At 37.7% G+C, this 24,691-nt stretch overlaps 1 protein-coding gene across 5 annotated transcripts in view; it reads right to left on the bottom strand.

The window, feature by feature from the left end:
* Positions 1 to 24,691, bottom strand: part of ZNF385D (zinc finger protein 385D) — a 422,159-nt gene that overhangs the window by 155,617 nt on the left and 241,851 nt on the right. The window contains exon 1 of one of the 5 annotated variants that reach the window (XM_010398963.4): positions 10,311 to 10,648. The exons of the other annotated variants lie outside the window; for them this stretch is intronic. Within the exon in view, the coding sequence (XP_010397265.1) occupies positions 10,311 to 10,332 (22 nt within the window). The 5' untranslated portion in view covers positions 10,333 to 10,648. Of the gene's footprint in view, positions 1 to 10,310; positions 10,649 to 24,691 lie in introns of those variants that run through there. 5 annotated transcript variants of the gene reach the window in all.

Here is a 24,691-nt window from a genome sequence, read left to right as displayed (position 1 = left end):
CAGAGATGAATTCCTTGCAAATGTAAACCTAACAGGGAATTGCTGTGGGCCTAGGAGTGTATAGAATCAAATAGCTCAGGTGACTTAAGAATGTCATATTATCCTTATTGGCATAGATGACTTGGTAAACGGAAATTAATAAGAACAATAATGACTATACTTGTTTGCAGCAGAAATCTGCATGCAAGTTTATAAGAAAAGATGTTGGTGATTTTAAAACATTTCCAGAAACAAAAAAAATGAGGGTAACTTTCATTGCCTGTTGATTCCTGAGCCTTTCTACGGAAATCAGTAAAGCTGAGGAGGACAAGGGAATGATGGAGTCTTGCCCCACAGGTGGGCAGAGCTCCTCTAGCATGGCAAGACCTGCAGCACCACACTTCCTCCTGCAGATGCATCTTCCCATGAGTGGAGCTCCCCACACAAGGCCAATGCAATTCAAATTATCCAACCACCTGAGCTCATATTTCCATCACATTCATTGCCTCTTCTGGCAAAGGTTCAGAGAACAACTATTTCAAGAGGATCTGCAACCCAAACAGCTAAATCCTTTGCCATCACTGGATCATACTGCCTCCACCCCAAACCTGTTGCCCAACTGGCTGCCAAAGTTTGACTACACTGCTGATGATCAGTTTTAAGATTTTGAAGAGCACTTAATTCATATTTGAAATTATTGGAGACATTAAACACAACTGCTACAAATTATCTGGCGGTTACCTTAACTAGCATAGGTCTAGTTTAGTATGTCCAGCACAGCTGAAACTCTGACTTTTCTGGGGGCCATGGAAGCTTCCCAGGATGTTAGGTCCAGTAAATGAAATTGCGTTCAAGAAAATCTGTTAGCACAGTCCAACACTTTCCACAGTTCATTACAAACAATAATTACTTTCTGAAACCTCCTTCTCTATGAATAGATCTCAGTAAAAACAGTATCAGTGAGGAAAGCTCAATTTTTCCTGAAAGATTCTCAAACTTGCAAGAGCTTTCTTTGATATCTGCTAGCACTTGCCATACTTACATTATACCCACAGTTTTCAAAAGCTGCCCAACTTCTTTCAGACAAACCATCAATATTACCTCAACTAATACCAAAATCAGCTCCCTACACTATGTACTAAAACAGAACCTGGCTACAGAGATAGAAAAACTTGCAAAACTGAAAATCTGCCCATCACAGGCACCTCACAAAGATTTCTTAAAAGATTAACTTACTTATTATGGTAAACATTCTCTGAAAGCATTAGTCATCTATTGCTGTGAGCATCTAGAAAGGGCTAAAAATTTATAATTACCATTATTTCTTCTTACCTTTTGATTTTGAAGATATTAGCTCAGCTGGAGTCTCTCAAACAGACATTTAATATAAAATATTCATAATTCATTTGACTATATACTGAGGTCAGATGGAAATATTTCTGTTTTCAGATGAATCTAAAGTGAGCTTGTATTGCTGACAATGTGCTGGCATAGCTTTTAACATTAAAAAAACCCTCCTATAATAAATTACAATAAAGTATCATGCAATTTTTATCTTTGTGAATGTTCTCATGAAGAAACGTTTCTACTAGAAATGCACAAAAAACTTATACAAATGACAAACATTGCTAGAATAAACTGAGGGATATTTTAGGAATATTAATTGTTAATATTTTTCAATGCTAACTATCATCAAAGACTGCCTACCTGAGACAGTTCTGTTCTGTTTTTCTTCACTACACTAAATATTTTGGATATATTAAGCTTTAAAAAGAAAAAATAGGGCAGGGGATAATGACAAGTAAAAATAGATTAATGTTCTACACATCTGCATTTTCTTCCTAAAATCTCTGGAGTTTTCTGGGTGTCCACAGTGACATACAGCATTATCATTCATGGCCTTCACAATGTTAATTTCAGACTATTTAAATAAATTTTCTTCCTGGTGTGTTGATGGTAGCATGTGATGACAATTCTGCTTCAAGCTAGTCACTATGGCAAAACAGAGCAGTTTTGTTTGGTCATCTTGGAATGCTTGTGAAGGGTGGTGCTGCCAGAACCTTTTTGTTGCAGCACCAGCAAGCCACCCCACTTTACCTGCTGCCTGCCTGCCTTTCTCTGCCAGCAGAGTTTACATACATTTCACACACTCTGAGTCTTTCCACAATCACATTTTGATTGTATCTACATTACTAGCGAGGCTGCCAGTGTTGCTTTGATTTTTTTTTTAATGTGTTTTCAGCCTCTCCATGTTTGTTCATTACATTCGGTAAGTTCATTCACGTGAAGGAGCATATCTGTGTGGGCATGTGTGTAGTAATGTCCCTCTTTAAGGCCACTGATTCTTTCAAGCCTAAAAACCTTCATTTCTTCCTTCAGGTAACCTCTTGCATGTGTTGTTAGATGTGTAGAGCTAAATGCTAATTTGGATGGGCTGCTAATTAGCATTGAGTAGGTTTGTCAGCTGTACCTATGTAAGAATATATCTTTTATGTTCTACAAAAATACTTCAATGGATTGGGAGAAAAAGAAAAAAAAAGAAAGAAAAAAGGGAAACCATTAGGAATTTATAAATGTAGTGAAAACTTTTACCTCAACCCAATTGAAAAGAAAAAGTTATTATTTTGAAACCTTCCTTAATATAGAAAGAATGGGGAGAGAATAATCATACCATGTAGACCAATGCAATTTCAAAGTATTCAGGGCTACTAAGATTTAAGCCTAAGAGTCTAAATGTGTTATTAGGAGGCTGTGGCAACTGCCCTAGCACTGCGAGTGGAAAGGAGGACAAAACAACTAGTTTTACACGGCAGACAGACTGCGGTCAGGACTGGCGAGACCAATGTTTGTAAATGATTACATCATGTCTTGAGTGCTAAAATCATGTAAGGATACTACAAATAATACAGTTCAGTGGCTTTACAGTGCCCATGTTCATGTGGCTGCCATGCCCTCAGTCAGAAGGAGACAAAAAGTGAAAGGATTTAAATATAACCTTACATATGCATACACAACTTTTTATGGCCTGTTTGGCTGTAATTCCTGTATTTACAAACACAGGAATTACAAAGTTAAATAGGAGATTATGTAAAGTTTTCTGTATGTCCGCGCAGTTATTACTTTATCCTGTGCTACCTAAAAGCAGACAAGCCACTGTTGAAAAATTTGCTGCTCACAGCAGCACAACTTACCAGTAATAATAGAAAAATAGAGGAACAGTGTGCTTCCTACATAATAGTCACATATCTGGCAAACGGAATGCATCTGTTACATTGCTGGTTTTGACAGGAGGTGAGTGGATTTGCTATCACAGGTAAATACCAGCAAACAAAACCTAATTTGCTAAACATTGCACTATAGAGACAGTAGACCCTCAGGTCACTACTGAAAAATGACTTGGCTTAGCAAAAAGAGCACTGAGATTTCTTGCAGTGCCCAGACTGGCTTCCTCTCCACCTGCTCTTTCCTTTTGCACTCACAGTAGCAGATCTTGTCAAGGTTCTGTGTTTTTTAACTTGTTTGGTCTTTTTTGGTTTTCTTTTTTTTCATTCAGTATTGATCCCTAGTGCAACGATGGGTAACAATATTGGAAAACACAGCTATTATCTCCCTCTATCTTCATAACTTACTACACTCCATAGTAAACAAGCTGAGTAAACAAGGTCAACAAGAACAAAAGCTGAGAAAATTTTCATGGCTTTCATTTGAATGAATTGTCCATCTGCTTTTTCAATTACCGCATGAAAGTAAATAAATAAGAGAACCACTATGAAGTAATACTCAAAGAGAAAATTAAGCCTAGCTTTTTTCCTTTGTTCTCAAGAAAGCAGTTTCAATATTCAGAGGGGGTTTTCTAGCATAAAGCCGCTTTTTAGGTTCTATCTTGTTTTCTGATGGAGGGAATTGGGGAAGAGACTACTGGTTTGCATTGTAATAAAGAGAAAACATAAACAACACACATTATAAAAATTACCAGTATGAGCCAAAGCCCTTTGAGACCCTAAGCCTATGCTAAAATTTCAAACAGCCATACCCAGAGTTAGCAGACACTCACGGTCAATCTCATTTTTGTATCTCCTTTAACTGCTTCAGAGATGAAGATACTATACACTACCAAATCCCAGGAGCTTTTCAAGCTTTACTTGAAAAGCAAGTGGTACATTATGGTTTTAAATTCTGAAACCTGCGGGGACTACAAAACAGAGTAAATTAGTTGGCTTGGTAAAAGAGACAGGACCTTATCCCATAGTGATGAAAGATTTCCAAACAACTGCCAGCTAGAAGAGGTATAAAAAAAATAAATAGATTGATCTAACCCCATCTTTTTAAAATACATGCAACCTTTTCTAAAGCAGAAATAGTGGGGTAGGGGAGGAAGGGGGGAGGGAAATAAGGCAAAAAGGAGAAAAAAAATGAAGAGGGAGAGCAAGTACTTTTGTTTAAACACCAGATAAGGACTCAAGATGTCTTACCATTTTTTCAAACCTAAGGAAATTTTAAATGGATATTATTTTAAGCATCAAAAGAGACAGAACTGTATTATCATCGATGTTAACAAGAAGCAAGGGTGTATAGTAATTGAACTTTCATAAGAGCCTCCCTTACAATTCCAATTTGAAATTACGGTTGCATTTCCATATTTTACATTTGATCCAGACCCTTGCCAACTACTTTAAGCTGTCACACCTTACTTAAGATTGAAGTAACTCTTTATGGGGTATATGTACATAGAAAAAAAAAAAAATTGTCTAAGGAACATGTTTGTGAGCATGAGACTGATGAGCTGAAGGAAGTGCTCAACAAAATGAACAAGGAGGTCTAAGTATATGAGCATGCCAGTAATGCAGCTTCGTGTATTAGATTTTTCACCCCTAAGTAGATTTCTCAGAGAAGTGTTGCTAAAATAACTGAACATACAGGCTGACCTACAGAAAGTGGCTTTGCCATATATTGACTTAGCCCTACAATAGAGAAAAGCTTCTTCCCACTTTCATCCCCAGCAATTTAATTCAAGTGCAATCTCGGACACTTCAAGCTTTGGTATTTCTCTCTTTTGCTGCATTTTCTCTGAATGTTACCAATCATCTATGCAATTTCAGCTGCAAAACTAATCTTTGCAGTATATTACATGTAATATCTTTTTAAAAACTGGAGCCCTTACGACCTCTATTGTATTTCAAGAACTTTTCATGATCTAATAGAAAATTGAAATATTTCCTTTTGCCAGTCCAAATATATTTCTCCTTTTTCAAATACCACCATCTTCTTTAGATCAATGAGAGGCAAAATCTTTAAAGGGATTCCTGTAACCTGATTAACATTTTTGTAATTGCAAGAATTTCTAGAATTGCCACTAGCTTATGAAACAAAATCAAAATAACATGGAAGGATACTTGCACACAGGCACAGAGAGGTATAAGACATATGACATAATTCAGTCAAAGGCTCTCATTATTTTTAAATATTTTGTAAAAATTTATATAAATTGCTTTTTAGGAAAAAAAAATTAAAATAGCCAGAAGTATGATATCACAATGAAAATTTTAAAAATCTGGTTTCCTCTTAAATTTCATTTCTTAACAGAATGAAGACATTCATTAGGAAAGCATGCAGGATTAGATTCTACATTTCAGCTAAAATATGCACAGACACACATTCACGTGAGCACATGAGCGCACACACACTTTGTTAAAGGACCTTCAGCTGTAGCAACTGTGATCTAATCTCCTCTAATGAAGCAGGAAACCACTGAATCCAGTTTTGTGTTTGGAGCAATTCTGTCAGCCACCAGAAAAGTTACACTTGGAATGACTTTTTTTTTTTGTCTGTGTAATGGCAAAAGGACCTTTTTGTTATGGCAACATACTGGATATATTTAGTGGCATTTTAAATGAATAGTTTCTGTAACAGAAACTAAAAGGGTGAAATCTAGCACAGAGCAGTTTCTGTAAATTCAAACAGGATTTTTTTTTTATTGTTATTATGTATACATGCATTAATGATTATTCAGTGCTTCAAGATACGAACTTCACTGCCCAGGAGGCTGTAATGTTCCAAATATAAACATCAGGCTCCTGCAGTTTTCAAGATCCTATACATTGGCTTGCTCAGCTGAATTCTTCTGTCACACACAGCATCCATTATATATTAACTACACTTTCTTATTGCAGATGGCTGGTGATAAAACACAGTCAGTAATCCAGTATCTGTGCTTCTCAAAACATGTTAAAAGAACAGCCTTATCAACACAGAGTCATCCTGACTTAAATGAAAACAGAAATAGTACTAAAGGCCTCCACAGTGTCTAACCTAGAAGGAAATATAACCTCCTAAAAACAAACCAGTAACAACCTAATATTTTCATTGAAACAAAAAAAAAAAATTCCCTGTTTCAGCAGTTGGTCAGTTGGCTTGTACAATGCGTGTTTTCTTTAAAGAGGTGATAGGATTTGGGGTGGGGGGGGGTATTCTTTTCATTCCATGACTCATCCAGCATGAATTTCTTCAAGAAAGTGTTCCAGAAATAAAAAGTGATATTCAGAATAGTAGTATGTATGGAGATGAGCTACTACATTCTACAACATTGACTGAAAAAACCCCTCTGAAAATTAAGACAGCCACCACACAAACAGCAATGTTATGGCATTTTCAGGCAAAAATTATTTGTTTGTTTCCCTTAATGTTATATTTTATCCCTTAGCATATTAATTTCCATCCCAGTATATTAATTTCCTGTATAATGTGAAACATTGAGAACAGAAGTTACTTAATACAGTAATAGGTTCAGAGAAGGCGGGGAAGGGGAAAAAAAAAAAGGTACAATGTTTTCCTTTTTTCCTCTCCCTTTTCTTTGTAAATTTTAATTTTACAGTTTTTTTAAGTTGTGCTTCTTCTGTAAGGGCATAGTATGGGGGCAGTGATTTTTTTTTGGTGCTGGGGGTGGCAGATTCGCTTTGCTCTCAGTTCCAGCCAGGTTCCCTGAGCCCTCAGGACCCATGCTCACTGTCCCAGAACTGCAATATCACTGCGGCGTTTCCTCCAGCTCGACAGCCGTGGCCTGTGGAGCAGTGCAGGACATGCACCAGCAGCTCTGCCCCTTCCCCTGGCCAAGAGCACTTTGCACCTGCCCCAACCAGAGTGGCCACCCCAGCCGCGGTGCCACTGTGCTCCAGGACAAGCCAGCTCCCGTGGCCGCCGGCGCTGCCAGGCCCAGCAAGGCGCAGTCATGGCGAGGTGGCCGAGCCAAGGCAACAGTGGCCAGTGGGGCCTTGTAAGGTAGAGGTGCAGCGTCCAGCTCTGACCATTAGCCACAGCAGAGCCCTCACATTGAGCAGGACTAGGGGAGGTTCCCCCATATCAGTGCGCAACATCTGCGCTGTGGCACTGACAGTCAGCCACCATTCCTCCTCTCAGAACTGCTGAGAATGGTCACAGCTGACTTTTATCTTATGCTAAATTATTAACTTGGCGATAAATACAGGCAAAAGTTGCTCTGAGGCACGTATGTTATGTTCTTAAGTGCAAAACGTCTCCGTATGATAACACTTAACAGAAATTTATTATTTTCATTGGCTTTAGGCTTACTCTATAAACATACCACATCATTTTGTAGGATTTTTATTACTATTATTATTACAACTCCATATTCCTATTCAACTTGAAATGATGAATGCGAAATCAATACAACAAGTAACAAATGTATCCACGGTGACCAGACAACAAACTCAAAAGCACAGCATGGTGAGTGAAAATTAGCAGTTCTTAAAACAACTATGTCAGTATTCGGTTGCAATGTGAAATAAAGGCTCATGAATTTAGAAGGGTTACAATGAGTTTAATTATTTGAAGGCTCAGCTCAAACAATACAAAATACGTAGTAGGATGCAAGATAAAGGTAGAATATCTTCTTGGAGGCTACAGCTTTAAAAAGAGAGAGAAACATGACGACAAATTCCTGAATTTAGCAACTTCTCTCTCTGATAGTTAAAAAACTCACTTCACCCATTAACACTTGCTCCATAACAATAATACTGTCAGAGGGTTAGGTCTTACTTTCTGTGGTAATTATTTTCAGTATTTACTTCAGCCTAAGTGCTGAACACACGCATTCCCACTATGCCACCTTACATCAGCAGCGAATAGACAAGAAGGCCCAGAAAGCCAAACAAGATGCATACAAACATAGAGAAATGCTTTCTTTTTCTGCCCTTTCTATACTTATGTGGCCCAACATTTGCATGTACGGATTAAATAAAACCCCCAAAGCCCCAAAAAACACTACAGAATTCTTTACTAATATTTATAGGAAAGTATCTTTTTTCTCCTTAGAAAAAATAAAATTCCAATACTGTCTGTAGGATAGCTGTAGCAATCTGAAATCAAAGTAGGCGTACGATGTACGCAGTCAAGCTTTCATCTGGCTCTGTGCAATACTGCTTAGTGCAGTAACAGGGACAGGTGAGATTACAGATGTTCTGGCTTCTCACAGACAGAGCAATACCCAGAATAGCAAGAAAATACCCAGAATAGCCACAGCTAAACATTATCCCCCAGCTCATGCTTTCTTATGCAAAAGACAGGAACAAGAACATTCATTTAGAACTTAACATTGAAGGAAACTTCAGACTCAACACAGCAGACAGAGAACCTGCCTAGCAGAAACTTTCAGCTCTGCTCTCAGAAGTGAAATTCCTACAAAGCAGAGAGAAAGCACAGTGCAGTTTTTTCCATTTAAAAACTTGTGTTGCACCAGAAAACAAATCAGAGATTTTTATTTTTTCAAAGTAACATCAAAAAAAGTTTGATCACCACTACATGTTTCTGAAAATTATAGACAGGAAAAAAATGATAAAATAAATACCATGCAGCTAACATATACCTAATACCCTAACTCTATAATTTCAGGAAACTGCAAATTCTAATCCTACACAAGAATAACTGATTGTTAAAAAAAACCCAACCAACCCGTCTTGCGCTTGCAATGCTGTTAATGGTAGAAAAATACCTGAAAGAAATGAATAGCAAATTAACCTGACTTTTTTAATAGTGAAGAGACGTAATCTGAATTAATCAAACTTAAAACCATAATGCTTGCCTATTCTTCTTCCTCAGTCTTTTGAAAATGTAATAAAGCTAAAACACTGAAAATTTATCTTTGCAAGGGACGCAGAACAGTTCTGACAACTCAACCAATTTGTGTATTTTTTTTCTGCTATGACAGTTTGCATCAAAAATCTATCTGCTTTCATAATTGATGTGTTTCACTGTTAAAGACACACACACATACATACACAATCTTTAATTTTATGAAAATAAGAAGATAATGCTTAGCATGGCACAAGGCACAGTACTTTTTTGAAAGGGCTGAGAATATTAAAAAAGTTCTTCCCTTAAAGCTTGAAGTGAACTCCTGATTCAACATTTAATGAAACTGAGAAAGCTGCTGAATGTCCCAGAAATCCTTCAACTCCCTGCTCTGGGTTCATTCTAAGTATTATGTAGTTATAAATTAACAGTGAGACTAGATGAGATTTCAAGCAGTCAAGAATAGCATTTTTCCATCACAACACCAAATTCTCTATTTTATTTTTCTTTGCTCTTCAACAGCACTAACTTGCAGCATTATATTGCAATCGTACATCCCAGCCCAGTACTGCAGCGCTACATTGCTTAGACATAGCTCTACACTATGTTTTTAGGGTATGCAGCCAGCTCAGCTGTAAGCCTAAGGAAGATTTCCATCAAGCAACAAAACTAAACTCTGCACAAATATTTAACAGCTCCAAGACCCCTAAAGGCTTAAAATAATACGCATTTTGTGGCATGAAAGGAGCCAACCCCACACCGGCGATCTGCACAATGCAGAGTACTCGGCAATCACAGCACTGCAAATAAAACATTGTTTCTCCTTTGTACCTTTGAATTCTTCAAACTAAGAGCTGAATGAAATACTGAGGTTCACTGTGCCTCCCCAGCACTGACAGTGCAGTAGCAGCTCGTCCATTACATTAAGTTAGTCTAAAACTTCCCATGCCTCACAAGCATTTCTCATCCCCTCTCGGCAGATGAAACACAAGTTCATTTAAAACAAACCTAGCACGAGTTCATCTTATCTAGCTTGTTTTTCAAACCGCTAGAACTACGCAGTAGCCCACTCAAACAGAAAATTTCCCAGACAATGGAATCCTTTCAAACTGCACAGCCGGCAGGATTCCCCAGTTGTCAGTTTTAGGTGCGTGCCAGCACGAAATGTTCTTGAATCCGAAATCTGTAATAATCACTCCTATTGATAATGTGAGCAGAAGCAGAATTACATCACGGTTAACACTTACCAAAATACATTATGTTTCTCATTAATCATGCAGTCAGGATCCCACCGCTGTGTATTCAGCATTAGCTCCTGCACAGGGCTGACATGTAAAACAGAGCTTTTTCATTCTACATTATGTGGAAATTTCCCAGCACGAGAAGCATGAGAGAGCAGTGTGCCTCCTCAGGATGAGCACTTTGCAGGCAGTCTTATCCCTGATACAATCCCTGTCTGATTTAGCGTTTACTCCGGCTGCATGCTGCACTGCCCATTCTTACTGTAATCTGACTCCTCCTTCTGATGTCCTTGCTGTGCCTGTGACATCAGGACTAAGAGTACTACAAACAGATCTTTTCTTTAACGGGCTGGCAAAGACATGCTCTTATATCCTGGTTAACCTAACTCCGGTTTGGACAAAAAAAAAAAATAAGCCCTTCTAAAATTGTACGGGCTTTTTTTGTTTCTTGGCAGTAAATGCGTTTAGTGACATAACGTGCTCAATTACATAATAGATGGGAAAGACAAAGCGTATATTGTTAGTGTATTTTTCTTTGAAGGGCAGGCTCCAGGAGAAGCTTTGAGTGCCTCAATACCCCAACTTCAATAGAAGATAAAGATGCCTGGCACTTTGCAAGATCATGTACCCCTAAGATTTTTTTTTTTAATCGATAGTTCCACTTCAATAAACAATTTCAATCCAAATGTTGGATAAAGCCAAGTCTGTTTCTATTTTTAAAAAGCAACTGACAAATAGGTGGTTCAATTTCAATACAGCCACACTGATTTTTTAAACTACAGTTTCTTCACCTGAATAACAAAGCATGAGGACAGGAGATATACGACAAGAAGGATCTGTAATGGACTTTACAACCTTTCACCCTCCAGGTCTCTAGTTGCTTTCTGGCCCAGGTTGATAAGTCATTAGCAGCTGGTAGGTATTTTATTTCTGTGTCAAATGGAGTGGTCCTAAGTTTGTTGTAAATAGGTCAACACACAATCCCTGCTGCTATACGAACTAGTAGCATCTTCAGAAGAAAGACCAAAGAAACACCGAAATACTCTCCACCATGTACATGTAGTGCCTCGGGATGGATCCGACACACACCAGTGCGTCAGTGTGGTGAACACAATGTGGTCTGTATTTATGCACATATGTCTCTTCTCTGAATCAATAGAGGACATTGGTTTCCTGCCGTCAGTCTGGCATGTATCAGTGATAATATACTTATACTAAAAATAATGGACAGTATGCTGAAACGTTTATTTCATTATAATAGGATCTAATGGGATGAATGCTTTCATTCTGCAGGAAAGAGGATGACAGGTATACTTCATTTAAAGCTCCACTTCTTATTTGTAAAACCACCACACAATAAGTACTATTTCATGAGGTCCAATCACTTCGGGCAAAATTATCGCAGCAGCACAGCAGCCAAGGAACGCTCCAGTTGCAGCAGCAGAGGCAAGAGCCCTGGTGTACAGTGCTGCTATGCATCCCTCAGCAAGGATCCTCTGCAGCATTGCCCTCATGAGGTTTCATGATACCTGTATGAATGCTACTGAGATTGAACACTCACGGGGAACTGGGGCACGAATTTCGGTCCTGTCCCTCACTGGCAGTCCCACACCTATTCATTTCTGATACCTAGCCTTTCTCAGTGCCCTTTCTTATTTCAACTGCCCCTAGGAAGAGGCAAGCCCTGAAACAAGACATCCTTGGTACACATATACCCCAAAATAAGCTTTGCTTCACAACTAAAAAGCTCACAGTGCAGGAGTGCACTTTGAGGCCACAGTGTACAAGGGAGGAAGAGCAAGACTTCTTGTGTGGGTCAAACTGACCAACAATGTAAGTTGAGCAAATCTTAAATCACAGTGAAGAAATGCTGTCTAAAAACCCCTGAGGGATTAAAGAAGAAAGAAGCTGTCTAGAAATCATGGCCTATGTTTCAACTGCACAGTGAGGACAGCAAAAACCAGAGGGTATTCGTGGTACATTCCTTTACTTTATTTCATCATTACAATGCTCATTCACTTCTACAATACAGTGAAGGACACCTCGCTATAGGAGAAAATACCATCCTCAAAGACTGGTTTAAAATACCTCAGCTGAACCACTCTAATATGCTCTGAGCAGTAGGTATAAGCTGCTATCAGGGGCCTTCTGCAGTACAAGAATTCCCTCCTCTCCCTTCACTGAGGGTAAAAGCTCAGAGAATCAATTCTCTGTGAAATCCTTCAGCTCCTTTTCCAGCTCTGAAGTGCTTTTGCAGAGGCACTGCGTGACGTCCTTTAAGACAGTCTGCACCCAGTCTGCACAGTATTTGCCTGCTAAGTTGCGTTTACCTTATCACAGAAAAAAAGGCTTGGGGTTATTCTGCCAGGAGTCAAACCCTGCAAGATGTAGGCTGACTCTGGTCTCGATGTTCCACCAAGACAATATGCCTGCTGATTCATGCCATCAGCTGGTCATCTGAGAGCCTGGGTACAGAAGGCTGATGTCTATGCAGATGTGCTATTAGTGCTCAGGCAAGGACCACACTGCCTTCAAACACCCCTTCTTGAAATGGCTGTTGTGTTAAAAACCTGTACCAATTCCATGGTGTCTGATGGCAGGTCAGATCCTCAGGAAATGGAAACACCGAAGTGTCACAGAGACTGACATGTTCTCCACAACTTGGTTCTGAATGTTACCTCCAATTTGATTTTGCCCTGTAGGATGTAAAACAAGAAGGACAACCTCCCTTCCCTACTGCATCTTATTTGTGTTCAGGGAGTAAGTATACAACTAAAGTAACCAAAGACACTAAAACAAGAAATTTAATTTCTATTTATTTCATCTACAAAAATGCAAGGTAGGAGGGAAAATCACTGGAAAGCTTTCACATCCCAAATTCACATACTCCATGACAAACCCTGCTTTCATTTACACATGTACAACATTAATAAGCTGCACAAAGAAGTAGGGTTTCAAGCAAGGAACAAAAAATAAATTTTATTCCCTGAGTGGGATATTGTCACTGTCAGTGGAAGCAAGGTTTAGTTTAGTAATTGCAATCCCAAATGCCTGGTGTTTTAATGCAAGCATTGAGGGTTCTGCTGAAAACAGCTGTAGGGAAGCACAGTCAGGAGCAGCAAACACTTATGTGTGCCTGGAGATTTGAGTAGACCCAGCCTGGGCATGCAGGATCATGCAGAATGAATGAGCAAATTAGTCCATGATGTCAGCCCATGGTGCAAACTCCCAGGCATCAACAAGCTAGCACAGGCTAACCAGCATTTAACTTTGCTACAGATGCCGGTCAACTGCAAAATTATCATATTTTCATGCATGCGTGGTTCACTTATGAAAACAAAACCCCCAGACTCTTGTGATTCAGCAACAGCATAAGCGTAACAAGAAAAAAATTACCTTCTCCTAAATCAGCTACCCCTCATCCTTATTTCTAATACTAGAAGCAACTTCTACTTCCTGAAATCCTCTTTTCCAACAACCTGTTACTTTTTTTCATAATAGCATGTCCACCTTAAGTTTTTCTGCCCTTTCTCACCTTGGTAAAGGCTTTGCCACAAAGGGCAGATTTTCAAAACGCAGAACAACCCACAAGACATCATCTCCTTGGAATAAACAAAAAAGCAGATAGCACACATGGCCCAGAAGTACAGCACACAACTTACATTTCTCCAGACCTGGGAAAGCTACAGGTTACTCTCCACACCTGACTTCATCTAGAGCCAGAGGACCACTTCATGAACTAGCTCCTCTGTTCTGTGCTTTCTACTGATTTTTATCTATCCACTGATTTACACAATGCCTTCGTAGTAAGTATTAAAGCCACTCACAGGCAAGTCTGTTGCAGAGACTAATTAATATTTAATATTAATGCACCCAGTTAATTCCCTAGGATTCCTGGAAAACCTCTTCCAGTCTTGAACTCTCCCAGGAGGCAACTAATACTAGATTTATACCCAAACTCTTACCAATTGGCTTTGATGAAAGTCAGTTAGTAAGGCTGACCACAACTCATCTCTTGCAAATACAGAAGCACATCGAGGAACTCTTTGCTGGCAGAAGTGCAATAATAGTCAACAAATACACTAGTGATACAACATTTTAAGTCTATGCATCATGTGTAGTAGGCTAAATGATCTCACACATCTCAGAGGTTTCCAGATTTTCCTAAAATAAATTTTGTCTGCTGTACAGAGACAGATATTAAGAACAAAAATTTATTGTGGAATCATTCATTTCTGAAAATAAAATGGGAGAAACAATCCAAATCACATTTGGCCTACTAATTCATCAAATGCATCCCAAAATGAAAAGATTCTTGCAAGTAAAGTGGGATTAAAATTTCCACATAATTTGGAAATTTATATATTGAAGTTATTTCATTCCTATTAGTGACCACATTGCAGAAAGAAAGAACAGCAAAAAAGCCACAGTTTTGTATGCCTCCAAAAGCAATCGAAAATATTTCCAAGCACACATATTTTTGTGCCTCAAATCAAATATACTAAGTACATCAGCTAGAAGTTTGGTTTGTTTTCATTTTGAAGCCATCTGGAGTAGTTTAAGACATACTACACAATAATGCAGATTTTGTGATTCATTACTAATCTCCTGAGGCTACACTAAAGGATAAGAAGAGAAGGAGCAAGTTACATTTGTATATTTTAAACAACCACAGAGGCTCATCTTTGGTTTTGAACATTCTTCACGGGCTAAAACTACCAAATGTGTTTTTTACCCTTGACTCAGAAGTGTCACTTCTGGAAATGTGCAATATTTGTCACCATGAATACCATTTAACTGCAGCAGTACCCGAAGGAACTCTGTACCACAACACGTGAATACAACTGGAGGAACTTAATTAATCTTCCTGTCACTTCCATGATGCTTTTCATTAGTTTAGCTGCTATCTGATCAACTGCTCCATTCTCTATTGGAAATGGCTAACCAGAACCTCCTATGAAAGCGTTTTCAAGAGGTAAACAGACTCACTTTTGATTCTGAGTGCCTTTACAAAGCTTTGCCAAGCAGACTTTATCAGTTCAGGAACAGCACTTACAGCACTGCTCTTTTTAAGCAACCGGGATTTTCTACATACACAGCTTAAGAAATATAAATAGAACAATACACATTTTTCTAAGCTTAAAGCTAGCACTTCTGCTGTTTTGTAGTTTGAACACAGACAACATGTGGCAATTGAAAGGTCATATTTTTCTGAATTTACTCCCCATAGACATGGATAGTCATTAAACAAACAAACAGAATGTAGCCAACATAAAATCAAACCCACATTTTAGGCACTATTGCTGCTAATGGTTTTACTAAATGCCCACTCCTGTCATCTTCTGCTCCTAAACATGGGACAAGATTTAAGTTAATAAAATGCAAATGAATACACAATTGGTGCAGAGCTTCTTTGACTATGTATGTTGATAACAATTTTAAATAGAAATATGGTTTTAAAAGCAAACAATGAGACTGAGAAGCTGAATGCATGTCAAATATATTTTCAAACACACCCACACACGAAATGTAGCTTTTTTTCACTCAAAAATGAAAACTGGAACTGATGACAACAAAATGTGCAACATACATAATCCTTCATTTCTCCCTCTTTCCCTTTTATTTCTCTGCTGCTTTCAGTACAATTTATCTAACGTGTAGGTTTTGAGCATATCACAAGCAGATAGTTCATCACTGCTTCTTGTGAGGTGAGCAATTAGTCAGTGTTTCACATTTTTCTGTCCCTCTTTCTGACACTCTCTAAAATTCTGCAACCTACCTTGTGGACTCATCACCAAATCCAGACACTTATTCTCACAATTTAAAAATTTGAATTTATAAATCCAGATGACATACTAAGAAATTTTGTACAGATTTTGCACTCAGGATTTTTTTATTTTTGCATTCTGATTTACAGGATTCATCTGCTCATTTATGAATAGATGCCTTTTGCATTTCTGATTACACCATCAATTGGCCAAAACTATGCACTTCTATTATTTCTATAATAATTTGTTATCAATCAACTTTTAAGTTTCAAGTAAAAAACTAGATAGTATATGGTAAAATCATTTACTTATACCCCCTGCTTTAACTATGTTTGATTAAACTAACAATTTATTGCATTATTAATTAGAGACCATTTAATTTTGTTTAAAATGATAGCAAAGCAATTATTGCACAGGTATCAGCCTATGTTTTAAGGTGGGAATGTTTGTTTGGATTTCGTTTGGGGGTTTTTTGGGGGGGGGTGATGGGTCGTTGGGTGGCTTTTTGTTATTTGTTTGGTTTTGAGTTGTTCGGTGTCTTTTTTTCCTTCATCAAGGTGCATCAATGAACTGGAGATTTCCTCAAGAGATCATTTAGGATTCTTGTGTGAAAGTTGTCCAGGACTATTGATTTTAAATAGTCTTTAGTCCAAGCAGCTGCTGCTTTACTTCTTGCTTTCTTTCCTCCAGGCCTTTTGGACAGTGCCTTAGCACACTCATAACATGGAGACTGCATCAAGCATTTTTCAAAATGTAGAATAAAAATATTTTTTTTAGCACTTATGGTGCTTTCAAATCACTTGTAACAATCTTACTATCTCCATCTAGTGGCTTATATGATTAGGACTTTTGCTATTAATACACTAAAACCTTTTTATTGTCCTTTCCCTTACCAACCACAGATTCTTCATTTCCTGTTTCTGGCTGTCCCTATAAATTTTCCATACTTCTTCCTTCTAATTTCTATTGATTAGTATTTGATTCCTCTTTTATAATTCTGTTGCAACTTGTGTTTTAATTTCTAGTTGCTCTCCTAATTTTGTGGCTGAACCAGGAAAGACTTTTAGCTAAAATTTGCCATTTTCTGAACATGTAATAACTTTTTTAGTCATCTAGTGACCTCTAGTTATCTAAGGCAGCATCAATTTTCCTCCCAAAATTTTCTAGCTCTTTTCTTCCCAAACATTTCTGCTTCTAATTTTCCTTTAAGAAATAAAATGTCTTGAAACACAAAATATGTAAACGATTTTATTTGTATTCTGTTCGCTCCTATAGAATATTTAAAAAAAAAAAAAATCCCTTTCCATACCCTTAAGTACCTAAATGGAAATATCTCAAGATACAAGCACGAATGAAAACATTCCTTCATTTTTTGATACTGTGTATAGCTGTTCAAAGAAGAAAAGGAAAAATAAAAGTAGCAAAGCAGTATGATTTTAGGTTTCCCAGTGATTATGAAGGTACAGATCTGTGGTTTAAGTACCTAACTGCAAGAGGAAAATGCCAGCACGTGCAGTCCCAATGTGAGTGGGTGCAAAGCCATTTGCTTTTTATACTGGATTGATCAATGGGAGCAAGGCTGGAGCGCAGACCTACAGCCAGGAAGGGACACAAACACTGCCAGCTGCATTACATTACAACTTCTCTCCTGCTTTGGGGAGCTGAGATATTTTGCAGCAGCACCCAAAGTGATTGCAAGGTGCCAGCACCACATTTGCAAGAAGAGGCAGGAGCTCAAGGCATGTCCTGCTTTAATTACCTTAAGAGGCACTCTTAAGGTAATTATCTTAAGAGACACCTCAACTAAAGCAGCCAACGCTACAGACGCCCCCTGAGGCAACTCATCCCATGATAAACTGTAATCTGAGAGGAACAAATTTCATCTCCAATGGTATAAAAACAGTTAAACTAATCTCATGGAAAACACAACTGCTGTATTTGAATTCCTCTTTCATATTCAAGGAAAACCTGTTTTACCTAAAACTATCAAAAGAAATGCAAGTCATAGGTGAGATGCAGTCTCTCAGAAAGTGCCATGCAAGAAGGGAAGAAGATACAATGGCAGCAGACAAGACATTAATTTGAGAGTATAAAAGGATGCAAGTTACAGCACAGTGTTCAACTTTTTATGAGATTGGTTTGAAAAATCTGTATTGGATTTATTCACACCAGCATTGAATTTGATAGGCCTGCCCAGGTGTAAGCATCTTGCAATTCCACACATGCAAGTTCCACAGCAGAGTGCAAGAAACAAATAGTCATGAAGTGAAAATATCAGCAATATCTTGCTGTAAGTGGGATTTGACTCCGAGACTGACACTTCAGTTTTTATGTGTCTATTTGGGTGCCTACCTGCAATCTGGATGTCTAATTTCCCACCACAGTCAAAGCAGATCAATTTGATGTAGTCAACAAAGTCAGAAGAGTTACTTATTACATCTGAAAATAGACAACAGCTTTGGGTGGCCAAGCAGCTCTCCAAGCTCCACTAACTGTACTGACTGGAGTTTCACCAATCAAAAGGGGAGCTCAAACACCCAGCTCACTCCCAGATACCTATACACACACACGTGTACATACTCTGCCAGCTGAGCCCCAGCCAAGGCTTCCAAACCCCTTAAACGATCTGGGAGCCCTGCAGATCACCCATACCATTGAAATTCAGCTCCATCTGGGATCATCACAGCAACTACCAACTGCCCTCAGCAACACTAAGCACCGCTTTAGAACAGAACATGAGAAACACCTGCAAGTGAAACAAGCATGTAATTTATTCAAGAAGAATTGAATTATCTCCTAAGGAATTAACTATACATTAGCTTCCTCAGTGCATGGGGAAATTTCCTGGGCTCTTAAATGACCCCAGAGTGACTCAATATTTCACCCTGTGCAAAACAATCAAAGATCAAAAATGTCTGTCTCAAAAATGTCAGGCACAGAAAAAAGTACCACTCTTGAATGACCAAGCTGTCCTCCTACAATAAGCATGGTTTGCTAAAATCCCTGTATTTTAACTTGAGCTATTCATGCTTACCTTTAAGAAAAAAATGGGAGCATGTCACAAAATGGCTGTTAGGTGCTGTAGCCATTTAGTGTTAACAGTGAACAGAAGAGAACGTTAAAATCATCCAGAAACTATTTATTTCTTATAATTTCAAATGCTCCAATACTCTTCTCCCAGGGGGAGCAGGAGGCTGTGACTGCTTCTTAACATTCTGCCAATAGTGCTCAAATACAATCCTACCTGGTTTATAATAATTAACAGTAAAAAAAGTGTTTTCATCTCTGTTCCCACCTTTTGATCTTATTGACAGAGACTTCTTCCACTCTAATTTAGAATGTCATGTACAGCAAAAAACTCCTGTCTGTATCTGTTCCTTTCTTGTTACATATCCTTTCTGTACAGATTCCTTTTGATCTGCCATACCTCTGAATTAAATTATCACATTTGAAAACACCCTGCTATAATAGCAGCCTAAAAGTAATTCTGTTTCCCACAGCTGAATAGAAAGACTGTGTCCCAAAGCCATGTGCCCTCTTCAACATGCATTTTTCAGGGTCTATCTCAATACAAATATTTCTCAATTTACTTATGCCAATATACTTAAAAAATTAGTAATTTGAAATGTAACAGCCTAAATATAGAGCTATGGCTACTTTTAGATAATTCAGTGACTTGATTTTTAGTTTGCTGCTCAGTAATACTTATAATAAGCCTATTTACTCTAGGTGTCTAAATATGTACATAGAGACAGAAAATACTGGTCTAAGCCCTCTAAGAGTTTTTTCTTCTCTGCACTATATGGATGAACAGCATACAAGAGATGAATATGTATCTCATAGCTTCATATTCCTACAGAGCATTGCAACTGAAATAATTCCAGCTAGTTTTGAAGGCCCCAGCCATATCTCTTCAGACTCTGTAGATAGGAGACCACTGTTCCAAGTGTACTGACTGTCTATGGATCCATCTTGCACAGGAGGACTGTGTTATGCCAATACCATAATAGCCTGGAAGTGCTAATGGAAGAAGAGCTGGCTGTAGGGCTGTAGGGGTCCGTATCTCTGCCTAGCCCTGAGGAAGCGTCTGCAGACAGCAGAGCAGAAGATGCGGGATGGTGTACTGGACTTCTACAATCACTTCTTCTGCAGAACCTCTGTTTTCTCTGTATATAAGAAAGTGATTGTCATTTCAAGAACGTTTGAGTTCTGACTGCTCAGACAGAGTTGACTGCAATGTAAAAGTAACTTCTAGTTTATTTCTAGGTTGCATTGATTTGGCAGTTTAGTTTTGTGCAATGGAAAACTGCATCACTAACAGAAAAGCTTGCATGGAAAGCAGTGTAAGAAATAGAAGGCCTCAGTAAAACCAAGTAATGCAGAAGTCTGCAGTTCCTATTTTATCCTACTAAAGATATTTTATCATGTTCTCTAAGTTGCTCAAACTTTTTGTACTGATACACTTTTCATTACTTATCTACTACTTCCTTCCTTAATCACTGTCCACCAGAGCATTTAATTAAGAAATTATTTTTACCAAGAGTAACTGTCTATACATTAAAATACACTGGGTCATGCTTCATCTTCATTTATATCCTTTAAAACCAATGACTTTAAGAGCAAATTCAGGAAATACTGAGCATGAGTAGTGCAGTGTTGCATAAAGCATATATGCATGCTAATATACACACATATTTATATTCAGCCTTATGCACACACAAATGCATGCAGTGTAACATGACAATGCTAGATGCTTTCTCAAGTGTATAATTAACTGCTGCACAGGTCAAAAGCCACACTAGGATTCCAGCTTCCTCTTTTTTTCTTCCTCATTCCTGCTCAACAAGGCAATTTTTTTTCATCATTGGATACGAACCCAATCAAAGGGTAGAATTAGGAGTGATAAAATTTGCACTCTATTGTGTTACTTTTTACTTCTTATTCAGTATGCCAGAGACATTTGATTAGAAGGAGAACGTTAAATTATAAGGCTGAACATTTTAGCTCGTTACGGCATGGTAAGTGTTAGGGATTGCTCTTAGTAAAGTCACAGTCGGTTCATGCTCATTGCTGCTTGGCATAAAAAGTGTCATGACTGGCTATTCCTCTGTCTTCTGGGCCTCACAGCTGTTCTGGTCAGGTTAGGAACCTATTTTCATCGAATATCCCAAACAGTGAATAGGGTAAGAATAAAAGTGAACTATGCTTTTAGTCAGGGTCCTCTGAGATGTTCTTCCCCTGGGTAAAATCCAGTGGAACCACCTGAGAGATAAGAAGATTAGTTCCAGATAGAGGCTAGCCAGCAATTCTGCTGGCTATGCAAGTCTTGCTCCCTTTCTGCAAGGATTAGTATCCACAGTTCTACAGTATGTGCTTTACCTCTCATCACCCATTCACTACAGGAACTGGGACTTCTGTCTCCTAGACACCTGCTGAGTACTTTAATAAGCTTGTGATTTTATCAGCTTCTGTCTGATGCTATGAATGTTTTAAATTAAGACTCCACCAGAGTAAACAATAAAAGACCATCTTTAGGTTAGGTCTCTTATGTCAATGTGTCAGAAAGGATAGAGAAGACCAAAGGAAAATGCCTTGGTCTGTATCAAGATGATTAAAACTGTCCCCAGCATCCATGTAACCTATTTATTAGGTTACTATTCCGGTTTTTTGTTGGGGTTTTTTTTTTCTTCCCAGAGATAAAAATGCAAGCTCACTATTAAAATACAATTCTTAACTGAGAAAAATTATCATAAAAGTGATGGACAGCTTCCTGTTAATTGACTTTTTTAATAATAAGCAATAAAATGGGAGTGTGAGTTATTCTTAGGTGCCTCAGTAAAGGTAATCACAATATATTGATACTTTAAAAAAAATTATTAATTATTGACTTTTCACTGGAGTTAGGTAATTTTTAATATAAAATCCATCAAATTAGAGATTCAGATAAGTTTGAAGTAACAATAATCACAGAAGAGCACAGTTTAGAGGCTTCAAGGTATTTTATCATGACTACTTTCAGGGTTTCTTTAGAAGGAAGTTGCAAAAAAATAATACATAGCAACAGTCAAATAGCAAACTCAAAGAAACAGATTTTTCTTTACATGTTATGTGATGACAATCTGATTTTTCAGTTCAGAAACAGATGAACTGGTGATTTGGTCCTGCTGTTGCTCATACTACACATTTCCTAATTTTTCTGCTACAGTCTTTTGCCCTTTGGTAAAGAGTCATTTTAAACTTTTCATTGAATATTTTCTAAGGGAAGGTCAGATCTGAGAGGCTACGAATGGATTAGTCTTTGATCTTCTTTCCTTGACTAACGTGTATACAAGCCTGCCAGGAGATTTTCTAGAATGATAAATGCAAGAATGACTGACTGAACAAGAAACACCTACTACTTGGAAAGGGGACATCACCAGAGTTGCAATAGTTTTTACCTAAAAATTGCAAAGTATGTAATTTACAGAACTTTAAGACAGGCAGATGTTAAGTACTACTACTACACATATGTACATATTTTTGAATGCATCAGAAAAGCCAAATTATGAGGTAATAAGAGCATATTACATGAGTCATCAGAGTCTCTACATTCCAGGAGAGGGATAATTAGTTATTTCTGATGACTGGCTAAATACTATAAATAGCATTTCACTGTCATTCCGGAGTCAAACCATGACATTCTTATAGAACAAATAAATCCTTTAAAGAGGGACAGTTTCACTGTCAAGCTTCTCCAGTGGAAAGTATCACTATACAAATAGCTCTCTCCTTTATAATCCTAGCTAGAAATCCTTTCAACTCAGCAAGGTAAATGACCCTCACTCATCAGCAGTAAAACATTGTCACCTTTTGAGATGTTCCCCCCACCAGTGCCAAGACATGCTTCACAGACTTGATCTAACCTGACTGAAGTCCTAATTTACCAGACTTGAGGCACGCATAATATAAAAGGATCAAAGGAAATTAGCATTTATGATATGATTTTATAAGATAGGAAATAGTGTATCCCTGTTTTGCAGATGAAATGTGGGTTTAAAATATAATAAGAGAGATTAGTTAGTGACAGAAAAAAGACTAAATGCCTGGAGTTCTTGGCTCTAAGTCAGCATTCAGCTCACAACATCCCCCATCATATGAACAAAAACACAACTGTGAGAAGATGTATATAAAACCTGTCCTAATCTCTCTTAATGCTGAAAGAATATACGTAAAATGGTTTACTATTTGTAAGAATAAGACTCACATTTTCCTTACACTGCGTTCACAAGACAAAAATGGGTCATTTTCTCCTGGTATAGATTTTGTAAGACTATCAAAGTTACATTGGGGTGAACTTGACCCAAATTGTGTCAGGAACAGGGTTGTGCTGCTAATAAAGGAAAAGGTCTGTTCACTATGACACTATTGAGTAGTTAAAAAAAAAAAAAAACAACCTTGTAAACAATTGTTGTCAGCTTTCAAATGTAATTTTATAAAACTCCTGTGGCCTTCAGACATGCTACATTTTCATCCTTATCACCACATTAAATCACATTGCCATTAATGTCTTTGGGAGGAATTTGAATTCTTCAGGTTTGAATTTAATTACATTATGTAAACTAGAAAATGTCTTCAGTGTTCTTTGAGGGAATAGCTTATCTTGGAAATTGTTAAATTCTTTTTTGTTTAAAATATTTACATTTTGATAACTTCATTCTGCTGCTTATAGCATTTATTGATCTTTCTCAGGAATCCATTTTCAATATAATGCATTCTATTTATTTCCCATAAACCCTTGGCTACGTTAGACTATATTCTTACACATCTTTTAAGGAAAAAATAAATTAATATGTTTTTGACAGCATAAATATCTTGTTTTATGGAAATTAAAAGGTAGGGAAATGCATCCTTATACTTATTTTTTTCTTTTCTCTGGACACAGCACTTTAGTCCACACCCTGGAACACAGCAGTACTACCTTAGCTAAAAATGTTCACAGCAAAAATATGGTTATGTTGCCTGCTATCTGCACATGGAAGTTTTTTTCTTTCTAATTTATGACTCATTTACCTCTCAATTTGACTAATTCAGTAAATGTTTTGTTCTTGTGGGATTTTCTGTTTTGTTTATTTTGTAGGGAATTTGAAAGCATTTCCAGAAGCTCTCTTTGTCACTCATCTCCTGATTTCTATCTCTTCTTCTGAATCTTCCCCCCTCCAATCATTCTCCATTCTTTCTCACCACCTATGGCAGTGTTAACTGCATTTTCAGACACTATAAAAGTATATTTTTTCCCTTTCATATTTACTTCACAGAACACATCTATAGATGTGAAAGCATTTTACAGCCAGTCAAGCCAAGACTCCCTTCCACCTGCACTTGAATGAAGCTCTTGTAATGCATGAAAGTCCAATTCTAACTAGGAGGGGAGGATTGCAAGTAAGTATTGCATAGAATTTCATCATCTAATAAAAAAATATATACATCCAACAAAGGCAGATAGATTTTCACATCCTTTCTAGTTCCTGAAGTTTAGGAAACCAGATCAGTTAAAAAAAAAAAAAAAAAAAAAAAATCTTGCTTGATGTTAGCAGTGGGTAAAGCACTGTTTCCAGCATGCAGTATCCATGGCCAACTCTC

The sequence above is a fragment of the Corvus cornix genome, chromosome 2, assembly GCF_000738735.6.
Source record: "Corvus cornix cornix isolate S_Up_H32 chromosome 2, ASM73873v5, whole genome shotgun sequence".
Classification (NCBI taxonomy): Eukaryota; Metazoa; Chordata; class Aves; order Passeriformes; family Corvidae; genus Corvus; species Corvus cornix.
Note: the sequence above shows the minus strand (reverse complement) of the source record. Positions and strands in the feature narration are given on the sequence as shown.